Source organism: Filicampus tigris, chromosome 15, assembly GCF_054856515.1.
Source record: "Filicampus tigris isolate MCC_2025a chromosome 15, RoL_Ftig_1.0, whole genome shotgun sequence".
Taxonomy (NCBI): Eukaryota; Metazoa; Chordata; class Actinopteri; order Syngnathiformes; family Syngnathidae; genus Filicampus; species Filicampus tigris.
This window is the reverse complement of record NC_141231.1, coordinates 6,591,691-6,611,873: the sequence shown is the minus strand read 5'-3', so window position 1 is coordinate 6,611,873 and position 20,183 is coordinate 6,591,691. Positions and strand designations below refer to the sequence as shown.

At 41.1% G+C, this 20,183-nt stretch overlaps 1 protein-coding gene across 3 annotated transcripts in view; it reads left to right on the top strand.

Annotated features, from left to right (window-relative positions):
• astn2 (astrotactin 2) overlaps positions 1–20,183 on the top strand; it is a 264,845-nt gene that overhangs the window by 81,102 nt on the left and 163,560 nt on the right. For all 3 annotated transcript variants that reach the window (XM_086053042.1, XM_086053041.1, XM_086053043.1), the window contains exon 3: positions 4,954–5,377. In XM_086053042.1, the coding sequence (XP_085909168.1) occupies positions 4,954–5,377 (424 nt within the window). The remainder of the gene's footprint in view (positions 1–4,953; positions 5,378–20,183) is intronic.

Here is a 20,183-nt window from a genome sequence, read left to right as displayed (position 1 = left end):
CAGCCTACTCTGTGAGAGGCTTCTTTTTAGGCTTTTTACTACTCCCGCTACGGCGAGAGCGACAACTGCTGTATTGATTCACATGACCGACGCATTGTGCTGTTGGCGACAGGTCTGCAACACATGCCACGCAAACATCAGTAATTGTTGCTGCTCTGACCGGTCCATTATGTCACATGTTGCGATGACATACAGTTTCCCACACTGAGGCGAGGATGCAGCACGCAGCTCGTTGCTGCTGCAAAGCAAACTAGTTTGGCAGCGGCGTGGGTGTTATGTCATATATGTGTGTGTGTAAAGAAGCTACTCACCCACGTTCCCCCTTAGCCGCCACCTTCCAGATCGTTTTCGCAATAAAATTAAATGCATCGTCTAGTCATCTCGGTCCCTTTATGGTTTTAGCAGGCACGATATCCATTGTTGTCGCTGTCTTTTTGAAGTGACGCCCCCTTGGCGTCGAACGCAACCCCTTGGACTTGGAACGTAACTGTTTCAAAACAACTTGTCTCGACGAATATAGTCAAGCTGTGCGCAGCACTCAAGGATGACACTGTCACATCAAGGTGGAGTTCATTCACTTCTTCAGCCTACTCAGTGAAAGGCTTCTTTTTAGGCTTCTTTCAAAACAACTTGTGTCCGGGAGAATATTCAAGCTAAGCGCAGCACTCAAGTATGGCACATCATGCACTTTCCTACTTCCGGAAAAACGCCGTAGCAAACCTGCTGTGTATAGTGGTTTGCTGGTATGCTTTTATTTTGAAGGCCGGGAAGTGTGAAGGAGAGGAAGTGTGGAAAATAAATAACTTGTTGAATGCTTGCAGACTTGCCATCTGTTGGACCCTAATAATTATACAATACGACAAAACCAACCCCAGGGCTCACAAGGGAAGTAAGCACACGCAGCTTGGTAAGTAGTACGAGTGGCGCGTTTGAAGCGTGTCCACAGCGGGTTTGAATAGTAGTTAGCCAGCTAATTGTCTTTGAATAAACCTCTTCCGTTAGCATCTCTCCCGCGGCGGCATCATGCAGTTTTTTTTTTCTTTTGGGGTGGTGGGGGGTCGGGGGGAGCGGCGGAACGGGGCGGGGATGGAGGTGATGATTTTTATGAATAAGGCTGGGAGGTCGAGGTCGGAAGGGTACCCAGGTCAAGGGTGGAGGGTCGCGGCCAGACGGGCAAAAAAGTGTCAAGTGCCCAGCTCTGCATCTCTGTCATTGCTATGGTAAGCACAGATCTTCCTTTGTCTGTTAAATTGGTTTGTACCACTGTGCTCCATTCCCAAAATGATTCTTAATTTTGGCAGCACCTCTAGCAGCATGCTAGAAAATATTGGAAGATTTACTTTTTACGACCGTCCCCCCCAAAAAAAAAAAAAAAACCTGAATGATGCCCCCGCGGGAGAGATGCTAACGGAAGAGGTTTATTTAAAGACAATTAGCTGGCTATCTTACCATTCAAACCCGCTGTGGACACGCTTCAAACGCGCCACATACGTACATGTCCAGTACTTACTTCCATTGCGAGCCCTGGGGTTGGGTTTGTCATATTGTATAATTATTTGGGTCAACAGACGACAAGTCTGCAAGCATTCAACAAGTTACCTATTTTCCACACTTCCCCTCCTTCACACTTCCCGGCCTTAAAAATAAAAGCATGCCAGCAAACCACTACACAGCAGTTTTGCTACGGTGTATTTCCGGAAGTAGGAAAGTGCATGATGTGCCATACTTTAGTGCTGACCTCAGCTTGAATATTCTCCCGGACACAAGTTGTTTTGAAAGAATCCTAAAAAGAAGCCTTTCACTGAGTAGGCTGAGATGAAATTTTACCGCCTCGCGAGCACGTCACACGCATGAGGGCCGATTCGTGAGCCGGACTAAAATCCACTTCTGGCCATGCTTAGTCCAGCCATTTTTTTTTTTTAAAGTGTCACTCCCCACCCCTCCGCCCCAAAAATGGGCATTCGGCCGGGCCGGGTGGTCCGACCAGTCCGGCCCAGGGACGGACTGCCCAGCTCTGCAGAGATGCAATTCTTCATGCAAGCCTGTGTGTCCAGTGCTAATGATTTTGTTTTAGGTAAACAATTCATTGACATAATAAAAAAAATGTAAAAAAGATAATAACAACCTTTCATTATGCTGTTGTAAAAAGGGACGGACTGCCCAGCTCTGGAAGACACTTTAAGTTAAGAGTTACAATAAGAATGACTATTGTCACGTTAAAGCATTCATTTTTTAACACTTGAGCCACACACTGCAAAGAGCCACATTATACATATGGCACACAAAATAGTCCATCAGATCAGTTCACAAGATATGCTAGCATTGCTGTATATTTATGATGGTGTAGCTGTTTTGTTTTTGTTTATTTTCTTTTTTGGTGGGGTTGCCTTTACATTCGACAAAAACTGTGTTAAAACGTCCTCCGTTGAGCTTCATATTTTTATTATGGTCTGACTTTTCCCCCTCCTATTTCAAAAGTGAACTTGGTAGGCAACACTCCAACATTTTTTTCCCTCCAACTCATTTGTGTCAAAGTGCATGCATGAGATGCGTAGCAGGTACCTCGCTTGTCGAATGTTGCTGAATGTCAATCGCTGAGTTTGGACAAGCCCTTTAACAGACATACAACAGTCTGCCCATATTTGAAAGTGCTGACTAAGCAGCCGACCAGGAAGTAAAAAATGAGACGTTTCCTACTGTCAAGTTCTGTGTGTTTCCTTGACCACAATTCCGCCCAAACTTGACAAAAAGCCTGATGAATTCTTTAAGAACGCAAAGGACAACTCAATTCTTCTTATTTGTTGGTTATTTAGTTTCTTGAAGATGGGATTTGGGGTTGAACAAGTTGGAATAGGTTGATAATCTTCAAGTTAAACAAATGAAGATATACATAAAATAATGTTCAAAAAGCAGCACCACTCGGCAACGCTCCATTCTGTGGTGCCCCCCCTCACCACATACACATGAATGAGACTGACAAAAGCACACTGCAAGTTCACAGTGAAAAGGGCTTTAAGAGCCGCATGAAACCAGGCAAAGAGCCGCATGCGGCTCGCGAGTTGCTGGTTGGCCTGGCCTGATTTAATCAAATCAAATCAAATCAAATCAAATTTATTTATATAGCACTTTTCATACAAAAAGAATGAATGAAGTACTCAAAGTGCTGTCCAGTAAAAATGTCCAAAACACAACATAAAAAGGAAGACCCGCTCCGGGTCTCCCTCCCAACAAACCCAAAGATATATATCCGCCAGTACATCAGCACTCACACCTACACACACATACACACCCCACACATACACACCAAGCACACAACCTGATAAACTTTGTTAAAGAAGACATGACTAGGCACAGAGGAATCATATGAGGAAAGGGGGGCTCGTTCACGCTGAGGGGAATGACAGCCCACGGGCCATAGGGAGTGCCGCCATCACAGAGACCCCCCCGGCCCAGATTAGCTGGGGAGACCCCACACCTAGTGTAGAGACCCCCGGCCACCTGGACCTAAGAAGCCCCTGTTGCGGGAAGGGCAGTACCTTGAAATCGATCAATTGATTTAGCGCCCCTGTGGTGGCGAACGGTGCACCTACATAAAATGTGTTGTTGTCACACATCACTCGCCCTGTGTTGAGCAATATAATCACTTTGGCTGGAGGCGGGCCCACAATTAGCTGGAGGCGGCCGTCTCTCACTTTTGAATGCAGGAAAAACCCTGTACAATGAAAAATGTAAAAGATGAATGCACATTAAAAGTCAGAAGCCCATTCAAAATGTTTTTTTTAATTTTCTTTTATGTAGTAGCCAAAATGATACCCAACCTCTGCGCTGATGCACATCAGTGTGTTGTGTATCCAATTTTACCTAATTGGTCGAGAAATTCTCTCTATTCCTGTGACATAGAGTCGAGGTAGAAAAAACGAAATGCTCTTCCACTTGATGGAATAATGTACAATTAAACTGTGTATCCGCCTGTTGCCATTCATACAACGGATGAATAGCCTTCTGTTAAAGTAAACAGGCCAGGTTTTCACTGAGTGAGTGGATTTGGGAGTAAATTAAGATGAGATCATCATTATTTCAGAATACTGTAAAAACATTGTGTCATGTATTTCATGTAAAATATGTGCCATGGCTCTATTTAGAGTTGCATGCTCCAAGAAGACCAGGAGAAGCTTATCCATGCTTTTATCTCCAGTTGCTGTAATGGTCTTCTCACTGGACTCCCTCAAAAAGCGCATCAAACGACTGCAGCTCATTTAGAACGCTGCATCTCAAGTTATTACCAGAATAAAGAGATCAGAACATATTACTATAGTCCCAAAGACTTTACACCGGCTCCCAGACAGCTGTAGAACAGATTTTATAATGATGCTACTCGTCTATAAATCAATGAATGGCTTAGGTGGATACATTAAAGGCATGCTTATGGAAAATATAACCCACTATGGTTCAATCAATTCATCAATGAGTGGAGCCCAAAATCAAAGGCTAAAAAACAGTGCATTTTGCTGCTTAATTTATATTCCACAAACTGAAAATTAATCAGAATGACGTGTTTCAACTAGTGGGCCTGCAGGGAACATATTTTTGAAAAAAAACTTGTTTGGGCTGACTTACACTTTAAGGTCATTTAGAGCATTTCTATCATCAATGTTTCCAAAATCATGCTCCTGTGCTGTATGTTATTTTAGTAATTTTAGTGAACTACTTTTTATTACTCTTTGCTTTGTTTTGAAATGCCCTCAATTATTATGTTTTTAAATGTCTTAAATGTGTTTGCTTTCAATGTTGTATTTTGGCATTAAATGTTGTTTTGCAACTATGTGAAGCACATTGAATTACCTTGGGTATGAAATGCACAATTTAAATAAAGCTGCCTTGCCTCGCCTATTAATTCTGGGAAACACTGTTTTATGATGTCTTGTTTATGTACCATTTGATGTGTTTTCTCAGGGAGGCCTCATCGCCCTGCTCCTGCTTATTCTCCTCTTCACCCTTGTCCTGTACACCCGCCACCGATGGTGCAAGCGTCGCAGGATCCCTCAGAAGAGCGCCAGCACGGAGGCCACCCACGAGATCCACTACATTCCCTCGGTACTGCTCGGACCCCAGGGCCGGGACAGCTACCGGGGCTCGCGAAGCGCCCACCAGCACGGCAGCTCTGTCATCGGCGTGCCCATCCGAGAGACGCCGATCCTCGACGATTACGACTGCGATGACGACGACCCGGTGGGACGCTCGCTGAACTCCACCCCCAACCAGCTGCACAACAAAGTGAGCGACGGGACGATCCAGGATGACTATGGGGTCGGCATTGGCTATGGAGGACACACTGACATCAAGGAGGATGATCTTACACATTCTTTTGACAAACGAGGTAAGTGTAAGTCTTAAATATGTCTATTTATTTAAAAGGAAGTGCACAGGAGAAAAAAAGCCTTGGCGTAGAAAATATTTTTTGAAGTTTCTTTTGGGTTTTTTCAATTTAAAAATTAATCTACGCGTTTATTATTATTATTGTGTGAAGGCGATGGCCTTTACACATATGTTATTCTACACCATTCAACTATTATTCTTCTATTTTATTCCTTGCACTTTTTTGGCGTTCTTCTATTTCCATATTTTTCAACCGATTCTCGCCATTCCAACTTCAATGTATTCGAAAAACGCCATCCGGGGGTCCTTTTTCTTCATTCAAAAAATTCACGGTTTCCCCCAAATTCCCCATTTTTCACCACAAATAACCCCCATTAATTTCCAATGGCATATTCAACATTTCCCATTTCCACCATTCCAATTTGAAATTAACAAGATTAAACCCATTCAACTCACATTCAGCTTTTCAACTCCCCTAAAATTCCTACTTCCTACATTAGCTAGACTGGGGATACTCACCCCGAGGTCTCCCCAGTGCGGCGGCCATCTTGGGAAATGGCATTAGCTAGACTAGGGATACTCACACCGAGGTCTCGCCAGTACGGCTGCCATCTTGGGAAGGGACATTAGCTAGACTGGGGATACTCACCCCGAGGTCTCGCCAGTGCGGTGGCCATCTTGGGCACAGACATAAGGTAGACTCGGGATACTCACCCCAAGGTCTCGCCAGTGCAGCGGCCATCTTGGGCATTGACATTAGCTAGACTAGGGATACTCACCCCGAGGTCTCCCCAGTGCGGCGGACATTTCAGGCGGTGACCCCTAGTGACCCAAATGACCCGGAAGTGACCCAAACGACCCGGAAATGAACCGGAAGTGGCCCAAATGACCCGAAAATGAATCGTAAGTGACCCAACTGAAACGGAAGTGACCCGGAAATTAACCGGAAGTGACCCAAATGACCTGAAAATGAACCGGAAGTGACCCGGAAGTGACCCACGTGACCCGGAAGTTACCCCAAATGAACCGCTAGTGACCCCGAAGTGACCCCCAAGTACCGGTCACATTATGTAATGGCACATTCATTCATTCATTATCCATACCGCTTCTCCTCACAAGGGTCGCGGGGCGTGCTGGAGCCTATCCCAGCTGTCTTTGGGCAGTAGGCGGGGGACACCCTGAATTGGTTGCCAGCCAATCGCAGGGCACACAGAGACAGACATTCGCACTCACAATCACACCTAGGGGCAATTTAGACAGTCCAATCAACTTACCATGCATGTTTTTGGAATGTGGGAGGAAACCGGAGTACCCGGAGGAAACCCACGCAGGCACGGGGAGAACATGCAAACTCCACACAGGGAAGCCGGAGCCGGGATCGAACCCACGACCTCTGAACTGTGAGGCGGACGTGCTAACCAGTCGACCACCGTGCCGCCGTAATGGCACATTCACATTCCAATTTCAAATTGACAACATTCAGCTCAATGAACTCACATTCTCACATTGGGGGTGGCATTTGTTTGCGTTCTGACTTCCTTCTTTTATTTTTTCCTTCTTTCCTCTTTTCTTGTCCTCCATGTCCTCCTCATTCCAGGCTATTCTCTATCATTTGAGGTCATTCAACTTCATTCAACTACATTCAGTATCATTTCAACGCATTCCAGTATTTCATAGAGGTCATTCAATTTATTCCTTTTCATTCAATTTCATTCATCTTCATTCCACTTAATTCAGTATCATTCAACTTAATTCAGTATCATTCAATTTAATTCAGTATCATTCAACTACAACTACATTCAACTTAATTCCAATGGATTCTGCAGTTTTCATTCAGCTTCCTTCGCCTTCACACGGAATTTCTCCAGAAATTGCATTCTCTAATTATTATTATTATTATTATTATTATTATGCTACTGCTGTAACACTTGCATTAACCAACCCCCAAAGAATATAAAGAATATCTAATTTTTTTCTTATTTTTAAATGTCTGCTCTGCGGTGGTTGTTCTCTTTTCATGGGCATGATTTGTACATCAATGATGCCAGCTCCCAGATGGCCCAGCCTGGATGCTTAACTTTGGCTCTGATCAAGACCACCCCACTACTGCTAGCACAGCATGTGCTGCTCACATTTGGTTACACAGTTTAGCCCAGACTCCTCTCTGAAAACTACTCACACTTAAGCTGCATTAACTCCTGTTTTTATATACTGTTTTCACTTGTATCATTACAGGGCTCTAGACTAACTTGTTGCACTGGTGGTGCCCATTATTGTTTCTTGGTTTAGAGTCCAGGATAATTTTTTCCCCTCCATCGACAGGTAGTACATTTTTTTCAGTCACCATTAGGAAATTTGGGTGCTCCTACAAAATTTTGTGCAGCCTAAAGCCATGTGTTATATCATATTAAAGGGGATACAAATTCATTCTTACGATCATATCGCACCATGTTACTGGCCTAGACGGGAGGGTTGCAGAGTGGTTAGCACACCCATAGAACTGAGGTTGATGGTTCAAATTCAGGCTCTGGCGTTGTGTGGGAATTGCATGTTTTCTGGTCTGCGTGTTCCTATAGCTTCCTTCTCATAAAAACATGAATGTTAGGTTTATTGAAGACTAATTCAGTGTTTTCCAACCTTGGTTCAGCCAAAGCAATTATTTTACTCTAGAAAAATTTCAAGGCACAGTACCAAACAAAAAATGTAAAAACAAAAAGATGGTCAAAAATACCTTTGGCAATGTAGTGGAACATAATCTAGTTGTTCTGCCTGTCACTATATGTCACTAATATGAATGAACAAGTATACACAAATATACATTTTCGGATCAATTACATGTGCGGTGGACAAGTGGTCCCAAAAAACAAATTGATAAATGGAGTTTCTGGCTTGTTATGTAGCAAAACAGCCATGGTGGACACATCAGTTCTTCAGTCCAGTCCGTCAGATGCAGCCAATCGGTGTCGAGAACGTATTTACTACCTCACACGCACGTGCATGCACAGCGTGGTGATTGATAAAATAAAAACAACATGGCACAATGTCATTGCGGTCTGTGGGACCGGAAGGTATACAACACTGTTTGTTTTGTTTTTTTTAACTTGTGTCTGCTTGCGCTGCGCCTGCTTGTGACGTAGTAATTGCAGGCTCGACGCCAATTAGCTGTCGCCGACGATCACAGATGGACTGGGTAAAAAATCTTTGACTTTAGCACCTAAAATCAGCGACAACCATCAGAGGCCTGAAGAAAGTCACAAAAACATTAACATGAATGTACTGTACACAACATTGCACCGTGAGCACATGCTGGAAACTACCTGAATTGTTCAAGACTCCATCGCCACATCAAATAAGTACGTCTTTCATGTTTGCTGTAATTGAATGTGTCAAAGTTAAGTGACCAAGGCCTGTGTTACTGTTTTTCTTGACCCTCCCAAGATGTAATCAAGGGGCTGTGAAGAGCGGAGGCCAAAATGCCTTCCTGCCTTTTGTAGCAGCTGGTTGTTTTTGTGGCATCTGTTGATATCCTGTTGAAAGTGGGGCACTTCTCTCCATGGTTGAACTTGAATAATTGAAGTGGTGCTGACGGTTTTGGAGGGAGCCCGGGTTATTTCTGTCATTCTGAATCATGTATTGGCGATGCTTTAGGAAATATCCTTTTTATTCATCCACTCATCCCGCATAATCATGTTAGCACTATCAAATCTGATGTTGTTGGTTTAGGAAAATAGGATTCATATATAATGACGCTTCCTCCCACATTCCAAAAACATGCATGGTAAGTTGATTGGATACTCTAAATTGCCCCTAGGTGTGATTGTGAGTGCGGATGTTTGTCTCTGTGTGCCCTGCGATTGGCTGGCAACCAGTTCAGGGTGTCCCCCGCCTACTGCCCAAAGACAGCTGGGATAGGCTCCAGCACGCCCCGCGACCCTTGTGAGGAGAAGCGGTACAGATAATGGATGGATGGATGGATATAATGACGCGTCTCACACCTGGTTTTCATTTTCATGAACTGAATACATGATACACACTAGTCAAAACACAAAATTCTGTTTAATATTGAGTTTGTGTTATATGAATTAAGCAGGAAAATCCACCCATTTTTATCCATTTTAGCGGGAGACTATTCCGCCACTTGATGTCAACTCAAAATGACATTACAGTTGCTCAAGGCTCAGGTAATGACCAATCACAGCACATAACACATGACCAAACTCAGAAAACAGGTCGACGGTTGACAGCAAGTAGCAAACTGGCCACCCCTGAGATTTTGCTTCTTAATTCAATGGCGCATAACAGAACATATTCAAATCAAATTTATTTCTATAGCACTTTTCATACAAAAATAATGCAACTCAAAGTGCTGTCCAGTAAAAATGTCCAAAACACAACATAAAAAGGAAGACCCACTAACGCCCTCCCTACCAAGAAACCCAAAGATATATATCCGCCAGTACATCAGCACTCGCACCTACTCGCACCCACACACACAACCTTATAAACTTTGTTAAAAAAGACATGACAATATTATATTATATTATTCTGGTGAACATTATTGACTAAACTTCCCTCTTTAAGGAAGCATTTTGTGTTTGGTATTGTATTGCTGATTGCACCACATGTGCAGATTCTCTGCACTTAATGACAGTTGCTGGCTTGCTGGTAAAATGCTGCTTCCACAAGTCAAGATGATACCTGTGAATTTATTTCACCTTCTGGGGGCTTGTTTTTCTCTTCAGACTTTGGGCTGCATGAGAGTAAAGTAACCGCTTACCTCATCGCAACGCCCTAGCTCTGCCCCTGTCATCATCATGCTGAAAGCCTGACACTGCAGTCAAAGGAGGCTGGGTGAACAGTAGCTCATTTGCACACACATGTGACATCTTGCTTTTAACCCTTGACCTCACCAAGGAGAGCACACCTCTAAATGCAGTAGCTATACCTGGCCATTGAGGGGCATACTAAACAAAAATGACCATATGAAGGTCAAGATTTCAACAACAACAAAGGTACAACTTCCATATTAATTTATCTCGACTATCAAAAAAAATTCTTTACTTTCATTCCACAGAGAAAAATAAGTGATTTTTACACAAAATTGCAATTGCTTTCAGAGAAAGTGGCTCCAACACTGTCTGTTTGGGGGAAGTGATACATTTTGGTTGCCTTTGACCCTGGTTTACAGAATTTAAATTCATATTTTATTCACAAGCAAAATACTTCAATCCTACATAAAGAGCTTGCATATCCAAAAATGCCAAACAACTCAGGCTTTGGGTTGATGAATTATGAATCTTGAATCAAACCCCTTAATGAGCCACTCTACAAGAATGAAACTCAATTCAAAAGCTGATCTTGAACTTAAGCTTTTTTTTTTTCATGCCACAACAATTCCACGTCAAGGTGAATTGGTAATATTATTTGTCGTCTTACTCTGATAAGAATTTTCGATTTTCAATTAAACAGCAATAAGGACCTTTTCTATAGCCACATTTGCACCAAGCGGTACAATTCAGTACTCTAAACCCTGATTAGCTTCAGTTTTTGGTTTAAACCCAGCGTATGTGGGTTGGTGACATCATAACCCTCAGTAATGAATTTAACAAAGAAGGAAAATGTGACCGCCAACAATGCTGATAGTGGACATGTGTTTAAGACTCCAAGCTCACTGTCTCAGAAAACAAGGCTGCATTCTCTTGACAAACCAGCTAAGGAAAATTGGGTTCAAAGAAGCTCGCTTAGTAAGTCAGACAACAAACAAATCAGCAGGGTCTTTCTGCCAGACAGCACGTGCAAACTTACAGTACATCAAAAAAGTAACTTTTCAGACTAAATAAAAATACTTATACTTAGATTTCCCTGTTCGTAGGTTTCAGGTGATATGGCTCAAGCTGACAGTGTGTTACTCCATGTGGCTTCGTTTTTACACTGCCTAAAGGGGCTAATTTATGTGTGAGCTCCCACTTTTCTGACACTTTCTAAATAAGTATCTCTAAGGATTCCCCTATGCACAATTTGGCATTTTCCGCGAGACAGAACACAAAGCTTTTAATTTGATGCCTCTGCTTTCCTATCTGCACTCTGCGTGAAGGGGGTGGCATTTGAGTAAGGGGGCAATTAACTTGTGTCCCAGAGGCTGATCTACACAACAAGGCAACCCAGACAGAAGCCTTTAAATACCAGGCTGCCTTTTTTCAGTGTCATACCTGCCATGTTATTTTGAATCCAGTGATAATATTTTAAAGGATAAAGGCACTGACTCAAGGTACCTTGTCATATTTATTTTTATTATTGATTTTAACACCTCCAAATATGGTACAGATTGAGACTCCATGCGATATGGGAATTAGTGTCGGAATTGTTTGAATTAGGTAGTTGAAGAGTCACAAGAGTTATCGCTGTCACACCTCCGGCATCATCCCACAGCCCATTTCGCACCCAGCTTACTATTGTAAATTTGCCTCTACAACACTGAAACATGTGTTCTATGCTCACAGTGACCATGTGCCTGGAATCACTGGGTTTAACAATAGCACTGGGAGTCAATGCTAGTGATGTAGCAAAGGTTTAGCGGTCTTTAAGCCCTGTGCAACTAGTGTTTATTCATGCAGCTATAATTAAAAGACATCTGTTTATCTTCAAATCACCAAAATGTGGTTTTACACTTCACAACCATGGCACGCTGAACAAAAAAAATGTCATTGAGACTCTTTCAACTAGAACATTGTTCATTCCAGAAGGAAATAAAGTGAATGACACACATTTTTTTAATATATATATTTTCATTTTGATATACTCTACAGAGATTTTAAGCAACTCACTGATGGCTCCTGTGTAGGCAGTGTGGGTTCAATTCCCACTCAGTGACTGTTTCAATAGATGTGCCGCTCTATAATAGGTGGCCTATGATTGACCAGTCCATGTTATTACTTCAATTCAGCTGAGATAGGCTCCAGATGACCTGCCACCATATAATTGATGGTCAGATAATAATTGGATGGACCGCAATTTTTAAGTAAGATTGTATTCATTTACTCATTCATTAATTTAAAAAGTACAATGCACATTAAGGAATTCATTCATTCATTCATTCATTATCCATACCGCTTCTCCTCACAAGGGTCGCGGGCGTGCTGGAGCCTATCCCAGCTGTCTTTGGGCAGTAGGCGGGGGACACCCTGAATTGGTTGCCAGCCAATCGCAGGGCACACAGAGACAAACATCCGCACTCACAATCACACCTAGGGGCAATTTAGACAGTCCAATCAACTTACCATGCATGTTTTTGGAATGTGGGAGGAAACCGGAGTGCCCGGAGAAAACCCACGCAGGCACGGGGAGAACATGCAAACTCCACACAGGGAGGCCGGAGCCGGGATCGAACCCTCGACCTCTGAACTGTGAGGCGGACGTGCTAACCAGTCGACCACCGTGCCGCCACATTAAGGAATATTTCATGTAAATATGCTAGATCATAGCTGTAGGCTATTTTCCATCTGAAGTCCCTTGGCAGGTTGATGTAATTGATGCATTTCAAGTATTTTCAGGGTAATAGGATTAGAGAAGTTAATACATGAACAATACAAGTACACAGATCATTCATTCATTCAATTGTAGGCCATCAGAGCCAGTGTGCAAAGAGTGGAAGGCTTACTGTAAAGTGATGTTACCTTATATAAAGTGCTATGTTCTGATAAAATAAACTTCCTGTTCCTCACAGGCAATTTGTCTTGAATACATCGAGCAACATGGTTGTACTGCATTGTGGGGCGTCAGGCAAGGGATCCAATGAGCTTGTCCTATTTTAGCGTAGCAAAGTACACGGAGCAGTTTTACTAGAAATTGTACAATTCTCAGCTACAACGATAAAATGCTTGGCATAACATACTTTTTACTTTGGCCTACCATTGTTATTAGCATTCTACGTAATGCCTTAAGCCCCTATTGTACCTTCACGAAAACTCCTAGTGAATTCCTATCGGAGTTGTGATGGCCCTTTCCAATTCTGAAATTGATTTATTCCTAGAGACGTCAACTTTAAAAAAACAAGAAACTTAACTGATAGCCACCACATCGGGTTCCCCATCTAAAATGACCCTCATTAGTTTTGTACTACAATCCAAATGCACCCTATATTTAACTTCCTATATGACAGTGTTTGTTCTCTCCTGTCAACATTGTATCTTTGCTCCGTCTTCACTGGGAATGAAAGCTGTGGTGGTGGCAGCGGCATCCAAGGTCACATCTTCATCCTGATAAAGCTGAAAACGAAATTAACTTGAGACTCCGGATGATAACTGTTAACTGTGTCTGGTCTCTGGACCGACATTCGGTGTACTCTGCTGGACTTTTAATCAGTTATGATCAAGTAAGCACACATTTTCTGCAATTTGCTAGAATTTTAAAATTAACTCTGAGTAGATGGGGAACAATAACGTTGGCTGAGCCTCACAGTTATTATATAGTCTGGACCAAAGATTACATAGATAATATATACATATATTTATATATATATATATGTATATATATATATATATATGTATATATATATATATATATATATATATATATATATATATATATATATATATATATAAATATATGTATATATATATATATATATATACATATATGTATATATATATATAAATATATGTATATATATATATATATATATATATATATATATATATATATATATATATATATACATATACGTATATATATATATATATATATATATATATATATATATATATATATATATATATATATAAATATATATATATATATATATATATATATATATATATATATATATATATATATATATATATATATATATATATATATATATATTCCGTGATTCAGCGACGTCAATCACAGACTTTTCTTTTTTTGGGGTCGGGGAGCGGAACGAGGCGGGGGCCAACACAGCCGGAAGGGTACCCAACCGCTTATCCTGTACAGGGTCGCGGGGAGTTGCTGGAGCTTATCCCAGCTGACTATGGGCGAAAGGCTGACTACACCCCGAACTGGTCGCCAGCCAGTCGCAGGGCACACACACACACAGACACCGTCACTGAGCGGGAACCGATTACATAGTTTGTGTACAAGTGGAGCTAGATTAAAGCTTTTCTTGTAGCATTGGGAATTGGGACTCCCCCCAATAATAGACAACACTTACTTTAATGAAAGCAGACAAAGAGTGGTGACAATAAATGACGTGCAGATCCACATTACACAGTTTTATCATGCATCAAACACTGATAAAACTTAGAGAATTGTATAAAATATGAACACCGCACACACCTAGATTACTCACTCCACACAAGAGCTCACATTTCCCTGCCGAATCCATGAACTTCTGCATTTCCTTCATGTCTGTCCCGAGGGTCAAAATCATTGAGAGAGCAACAGAAAAAAAAAAAAATGGAATTTTGGATTTTGGTGTTAGGGTTATTTTGCTATAAAGCTGCACAAATTGTTGATTTTTTTTGTTCATTTATGTCATATTGTCAGCAAGATACTCAGCAGCACAATTAAGATAACTCCGACCAACACAAAATCAAATATTGGCAGCATGAAAAATGAGCCAGTAAAGTGAGAAAAGCTCAGATCGAAACATTCATTTTTAGACAGTCGATTATAATTTTTTTGTTCTTGCTTGCCAGTCTAGTGTGAAAACCAACTGTATGAGTTTCATCATTCTTTGTGCCGCGTGTTCTTGGGAAGCTGTGATGGAGAACATAATGAACAAACCCCCTCAAGCACAGTACAGCATCTGATGCGGTCATTTGGAGGAGGAAGGACGGGAATAATTTAAGGGTCAATCAAGAGAAAGCTGCCAGGAAGTGCAGGTATAGTGCTGAGAAATGAAGACTTTATAGTAACCTGATCCATCGTCAGATATACATTGGTCGGACAAACAAAAATACACAAATAAAAGCCCTTTGCTGTACAAATGGGTTCACCGCAGATCAATATATGTGAGCTGAATGCAAGAGCCTTCTTTCTGTGATGTTGTTTTCAACAGTGGCTTCCGCTGCTCACACACCAAATGGTTCAAATTGATAACAAAAACCAACACATAATTGTTAAGTAGATGGAAATGTGTTGTTTTCATGTCTTTATTTTTTTACAAATACAAATGAAAAATGTATCGCATCAAAGTATTTAACTCCCTTTACCCTGGTGCTGCTAAATAACATCTAGTGCAACCATCCATCCATCTATTATCCATACCGCTTATCCTCACAAGGGTCGCGGGCGTGCTGGAGCCTAACCCAGCTGTCTTCGGGCAGTAGGCGGGGGACACCCTGAACTGGTTGCCAGCCAATCGCAGGGCACACAGAGACAAACAATCACACACACTCACAATCACACCTAGGGGCAATTTAGAGTGTCCAAACAACTTACCATGCATGTTTTTCGAATGTGGGAGGAAACCGGAGTACCCGGAGAAAACCCAAGCAGGCATGGGGAGAACATACAAACTCCACACAGGGAGGCCGGAGCTGGGATCGAACCCACAACCTCTGAACTGTGAGGCAGACGTGCTAACCAGTCGACCACCGTGCCGCTGTAGTGCAACCAATGATAATTAAACATTTACTCTAATGACACTACAAATATAGCTCATACCTGTCAAACCCGGGCTGTACTAATCTTACGAAAGTTGTAATTTGCCCGTACATATCTGTACATAATCATATCCATTACGCATTATTTTCGAATGGCTGCTGTCACGTGATCGGAAATCGGCTTTAGCAGACGGAATCAAGGTTATGAGAGAATATCGCGAGGCATGAGAATGAGAATCTCGCGAGAGCGATCAAACGACAGTTTGCAAATGGCGGTAGCAACGAAGTGCAACTCCATTAAAAAAAACTTGGTGGCATTAAAAAATTAAGTAAACATGATAAAAAATGACATTGGCCGTACAGAGTCATGCGATGTATGGCGTACATCTTTGAAAAAGGTTTTCCACCTGTACAAATTACACCGAAAGCGGACAACTTGACAGGTATGGTAGATGTTCTGTGAAGCTCTCGTAGTTTGTTCTGAAAACGGTTGAGAACATCAGTCGTAAAAGTTGAACCTGTTCAATATTTATGATGGCAAATCTTAGTGAGTGTGGTCAACACCGAACTTGTACTTTTTGGAGGCTAAAACAGTCATTTAAGTTGGAACAGCTTTAAAATATAAATGATTGAGAATCATGGCAACAATGTTAGCTAGCAAAACAAAACAAGTACATAAGCTGTTTGCTCCAAAACAATTTGCTGAGTTGTTTTTGCTGAGTTGTTTTTACTTATATGAAGTTGACTTGTAAACTGTCATTTATTTGTTGTGAATTAGCCAATTTTAACAACAGGAAAACTTAAATTATTTATTAAATTATTATTGAATTTCCCAACTTTAAATTTCAAATGTCGCCTTGACATTTTGAGTTCACCCAACATTTTATTTTATTCCTTAAACTCGCTTCTTCCATTCCATTTTCTACAGCTACCTGTTCTCTGTATTTTCCACAGTCTGGAGGCCCTGTGTTACCATTTTACCTGTCACAAGTCAGTTTTGGTATTATGATGGACAGTTTTGGGGAAGAGACTTGAGATTGTTGGTTCCAATTTTATGTGTGTGGGATGCTCTGTTCATCATCTCAAATACACCATACACTCAAAGAGCAGTAAGCACACAATCTACAGATAATTTGGTTCACATCATGTGTGGGCTTGTTCACATTTAAAGCAATGGGTTTGGATTTTAAAAAACAGTGTATGTATCCCCTGCCTGAGGAACAAACCAGCTATAGGTCAGGGATCAAGTTCAAGAGTAGGGTTTGGTCCAAAAAATAAAATAAAAAGAGGGTTGTTTCACAGAGACCTGTTCAATCCAGCATCCACAAATCTACAGAGAATGGCACAACTGCAAACCTCCCAAGAAATGGACATAAACTGGCAGGCTGGACATGGAGAATATTGATCAGAGAAGCGTACAGGAGGCCCATGGTAAGTCTGGAGAAGTGGCAAAGATCCACAACTCATTGGGGACAAAATGCCCACTAGACAACTTTTAGTCTTACAGTCCATAAATTTGAACTTTATGGCAGGAAAGAAGGAAAATAGAAAGCCATTGTTGGGGGAATAAAGAAGATTGCAATTAAAAAAAAAAACAACAACAACCAAACACAAAGAAAACACTGTTTAATAAACAGGTTGCACTCATTACACGGGTAAAGAGTAAGTGAAGGCAATGGTATCAGAATGTTAAGGCTAAAAGACAAGGGCCGGTTCTTAATGTGAAGAACGCAGAGAACAATTTTGTAAACTCAACACGTACGGTCTTCATATGCGAAAATGTTGTTAAGAACGCGAGTCTCTTTATAAATTGGATCAGCTGTGTACTTCCCCACGGAATCTGATCTATTTCCCTGCAGCACAAAATGCACTTTGGGATATTTTCCAAGCCAACCTCTCACAAGTATTCAAGCAATGCGTCCTTGTTTTACGCTACATAACAAGAACAGCATCCGTATATTCCGCGTGTTCTTGGCTTATTCGTACTTTTTGTTGGAACAGCACTTGGGCTACGTCTCATGCGGTCACAAGGATGTAAGAACAGACAAGAACAGAAATTGAGAAACGGCCGAGGTAAATAAAATAAAAAAATAAAATATTGGCGATCAGACACAATAATTACATGAGGTAATCAGGAATGACAAGGCACATATGTGGAAAAGCACAATCAGGGACTGGTGAACACTACACAGGAGGAGGGGCAGGATACCCCCCCCCCCCCCCCACACACACACGCACACAGACGTGACATACAGTATTAACAGTCTGTTAAAAACAAATGGTCAATGCAAAAGGGATCAGCAGCTCACCTACTGCATTCAAAGTGTTTAAATTATACCTACACTTTCCTCTAACATGTAAACACTACACTCACTCACCGTCATTTTTCAAAATAAAGGATGCTAAGCGGATAAATCATGAATTTGGTTTTCCTGCAACCTGCTATTGGTCAACATGCAATTCCAGGGAGCCTGATGCTGCCACGCAGTGTATTAAATTGACTTAATTGTTTCTGGATGTGATGAATCATCTTGGGTATGCGATAAATTGGCACCGTATTGTAATTATATTTGCATAATGTCTCCGCGCTCCATTTCCACTGCAATGGGCTCTGGAAAGTTCCCCACTAACAAAATTTCTTGTTGACTTTGGAATCTTTCAAACGCCCACCAAGTCATATTTCACTGTATCCCCCTGGCAATGTTAAGTTATTTTATAGAGCTCAAAGTACTGTGAGCAATTAATACACAAACAATGAAAACCTCTACATGGACTGGAAAATATGCAAAACAATATGTTGGCTACTACCTATTCAGCGAGTGGTTTTATCTTTAAGTTGAAAAAAATAAAATTAAAAGCTAACCATTAACAGAGTACAATTAAATGCATTTTATTGTCACTGTACACATCCTTTAATGTCATTATACATGCAAGGACATGTTTTAATCACATTGTAAATGTGTATAATGAACATAAAATACATTTTATTCTATTCTATGTTCATAGTTAGCAACTTTTCTTTTTTTATGTGACAATGGATGTTAAATACCACATAAAATAATGAGTGTTCAAGTGCATCTACGGCTTTATTAGACTGTCAAAAGAATGTTTAAATTTTTAATGTACTAGTCCAATTTATTGTTATATGGTTTATAAAGGTGACAGTTTAACTATTGGTTTGATCATCTATTTGGGAGGATTTTGTAATAGTATTTTGCAATTTCATCTTTAAGGGACCCACATTACCCTCCCCCACCCCCCCCCCCACAATTGAAAACCTTTCTGTGACATGCTTAATATACCCCTAGGATCAAGCATTACAGTGGACCTCCACTATTCTACTGGTTATAGAGACCAGGTTGTAATTTTTTTTAGCCCCAAAATTCTTGAACAGGCAAGGATATAGCAACAGTCACCGATTAGCATGAAAAATAAGGATTCATAAATAAATAGACAACATATTTAAATACAAATTTGAATAAATTTGAATAAATCTGTGAATAGGTGACTCCGCATGTGTCGAACTGTGAGTGTGTCCAATGTATAACATTCGTCACATTTCTGTAACATACAAGTGAGCGACTGTTTACACCACTGCATATACTGCCGGCAAGGAAAAAACAAGTGAGTGCTCTAAAGACAATACAATATAATACACTTCAAACACTAACTACACTGTGTGCATGTGGCACATGGTCACATCACTTAATGTTAATACTGTACAATTAAAGTACTACTACTGAATTGCAAATCGGCGTTAAAGATGCCGTCTCGAGATGACGAAGATCATTTTTAATACCACGCAGGAAACATGTTTACAATGCGTAGTAAATCTCCACTGAATTGTTTGCCTGCCTACAGAGTTCAAATAGGCTCAGCAGTGTTTGGTCCTCACGCACTCAACACCTCGTAGTCATGGGGCTGCGCCCAGCATGTCCATTTGATCCCTTTAACTTTTAAAATGGCACTGCACCAGTTAAAAAAGGCCATCAAAATTGCATGCCGATATACTCGAAGACTGAACATTTGTGCTTCATGCTTGACTACTTTCCCCTTCAACCATTGGCATCAGCAGAATAGGTCCCTCCAGAATAAGATGGACTTTAATGTATTAATTGATTAACTTTCTTATCCCAGAGGGGCTCTGATTAGGCATGGGATAATGTGACATTAAGGAAATGCTGAGTTAAATTAAAGTTTAAGGCATTTTTATAAAAAGGG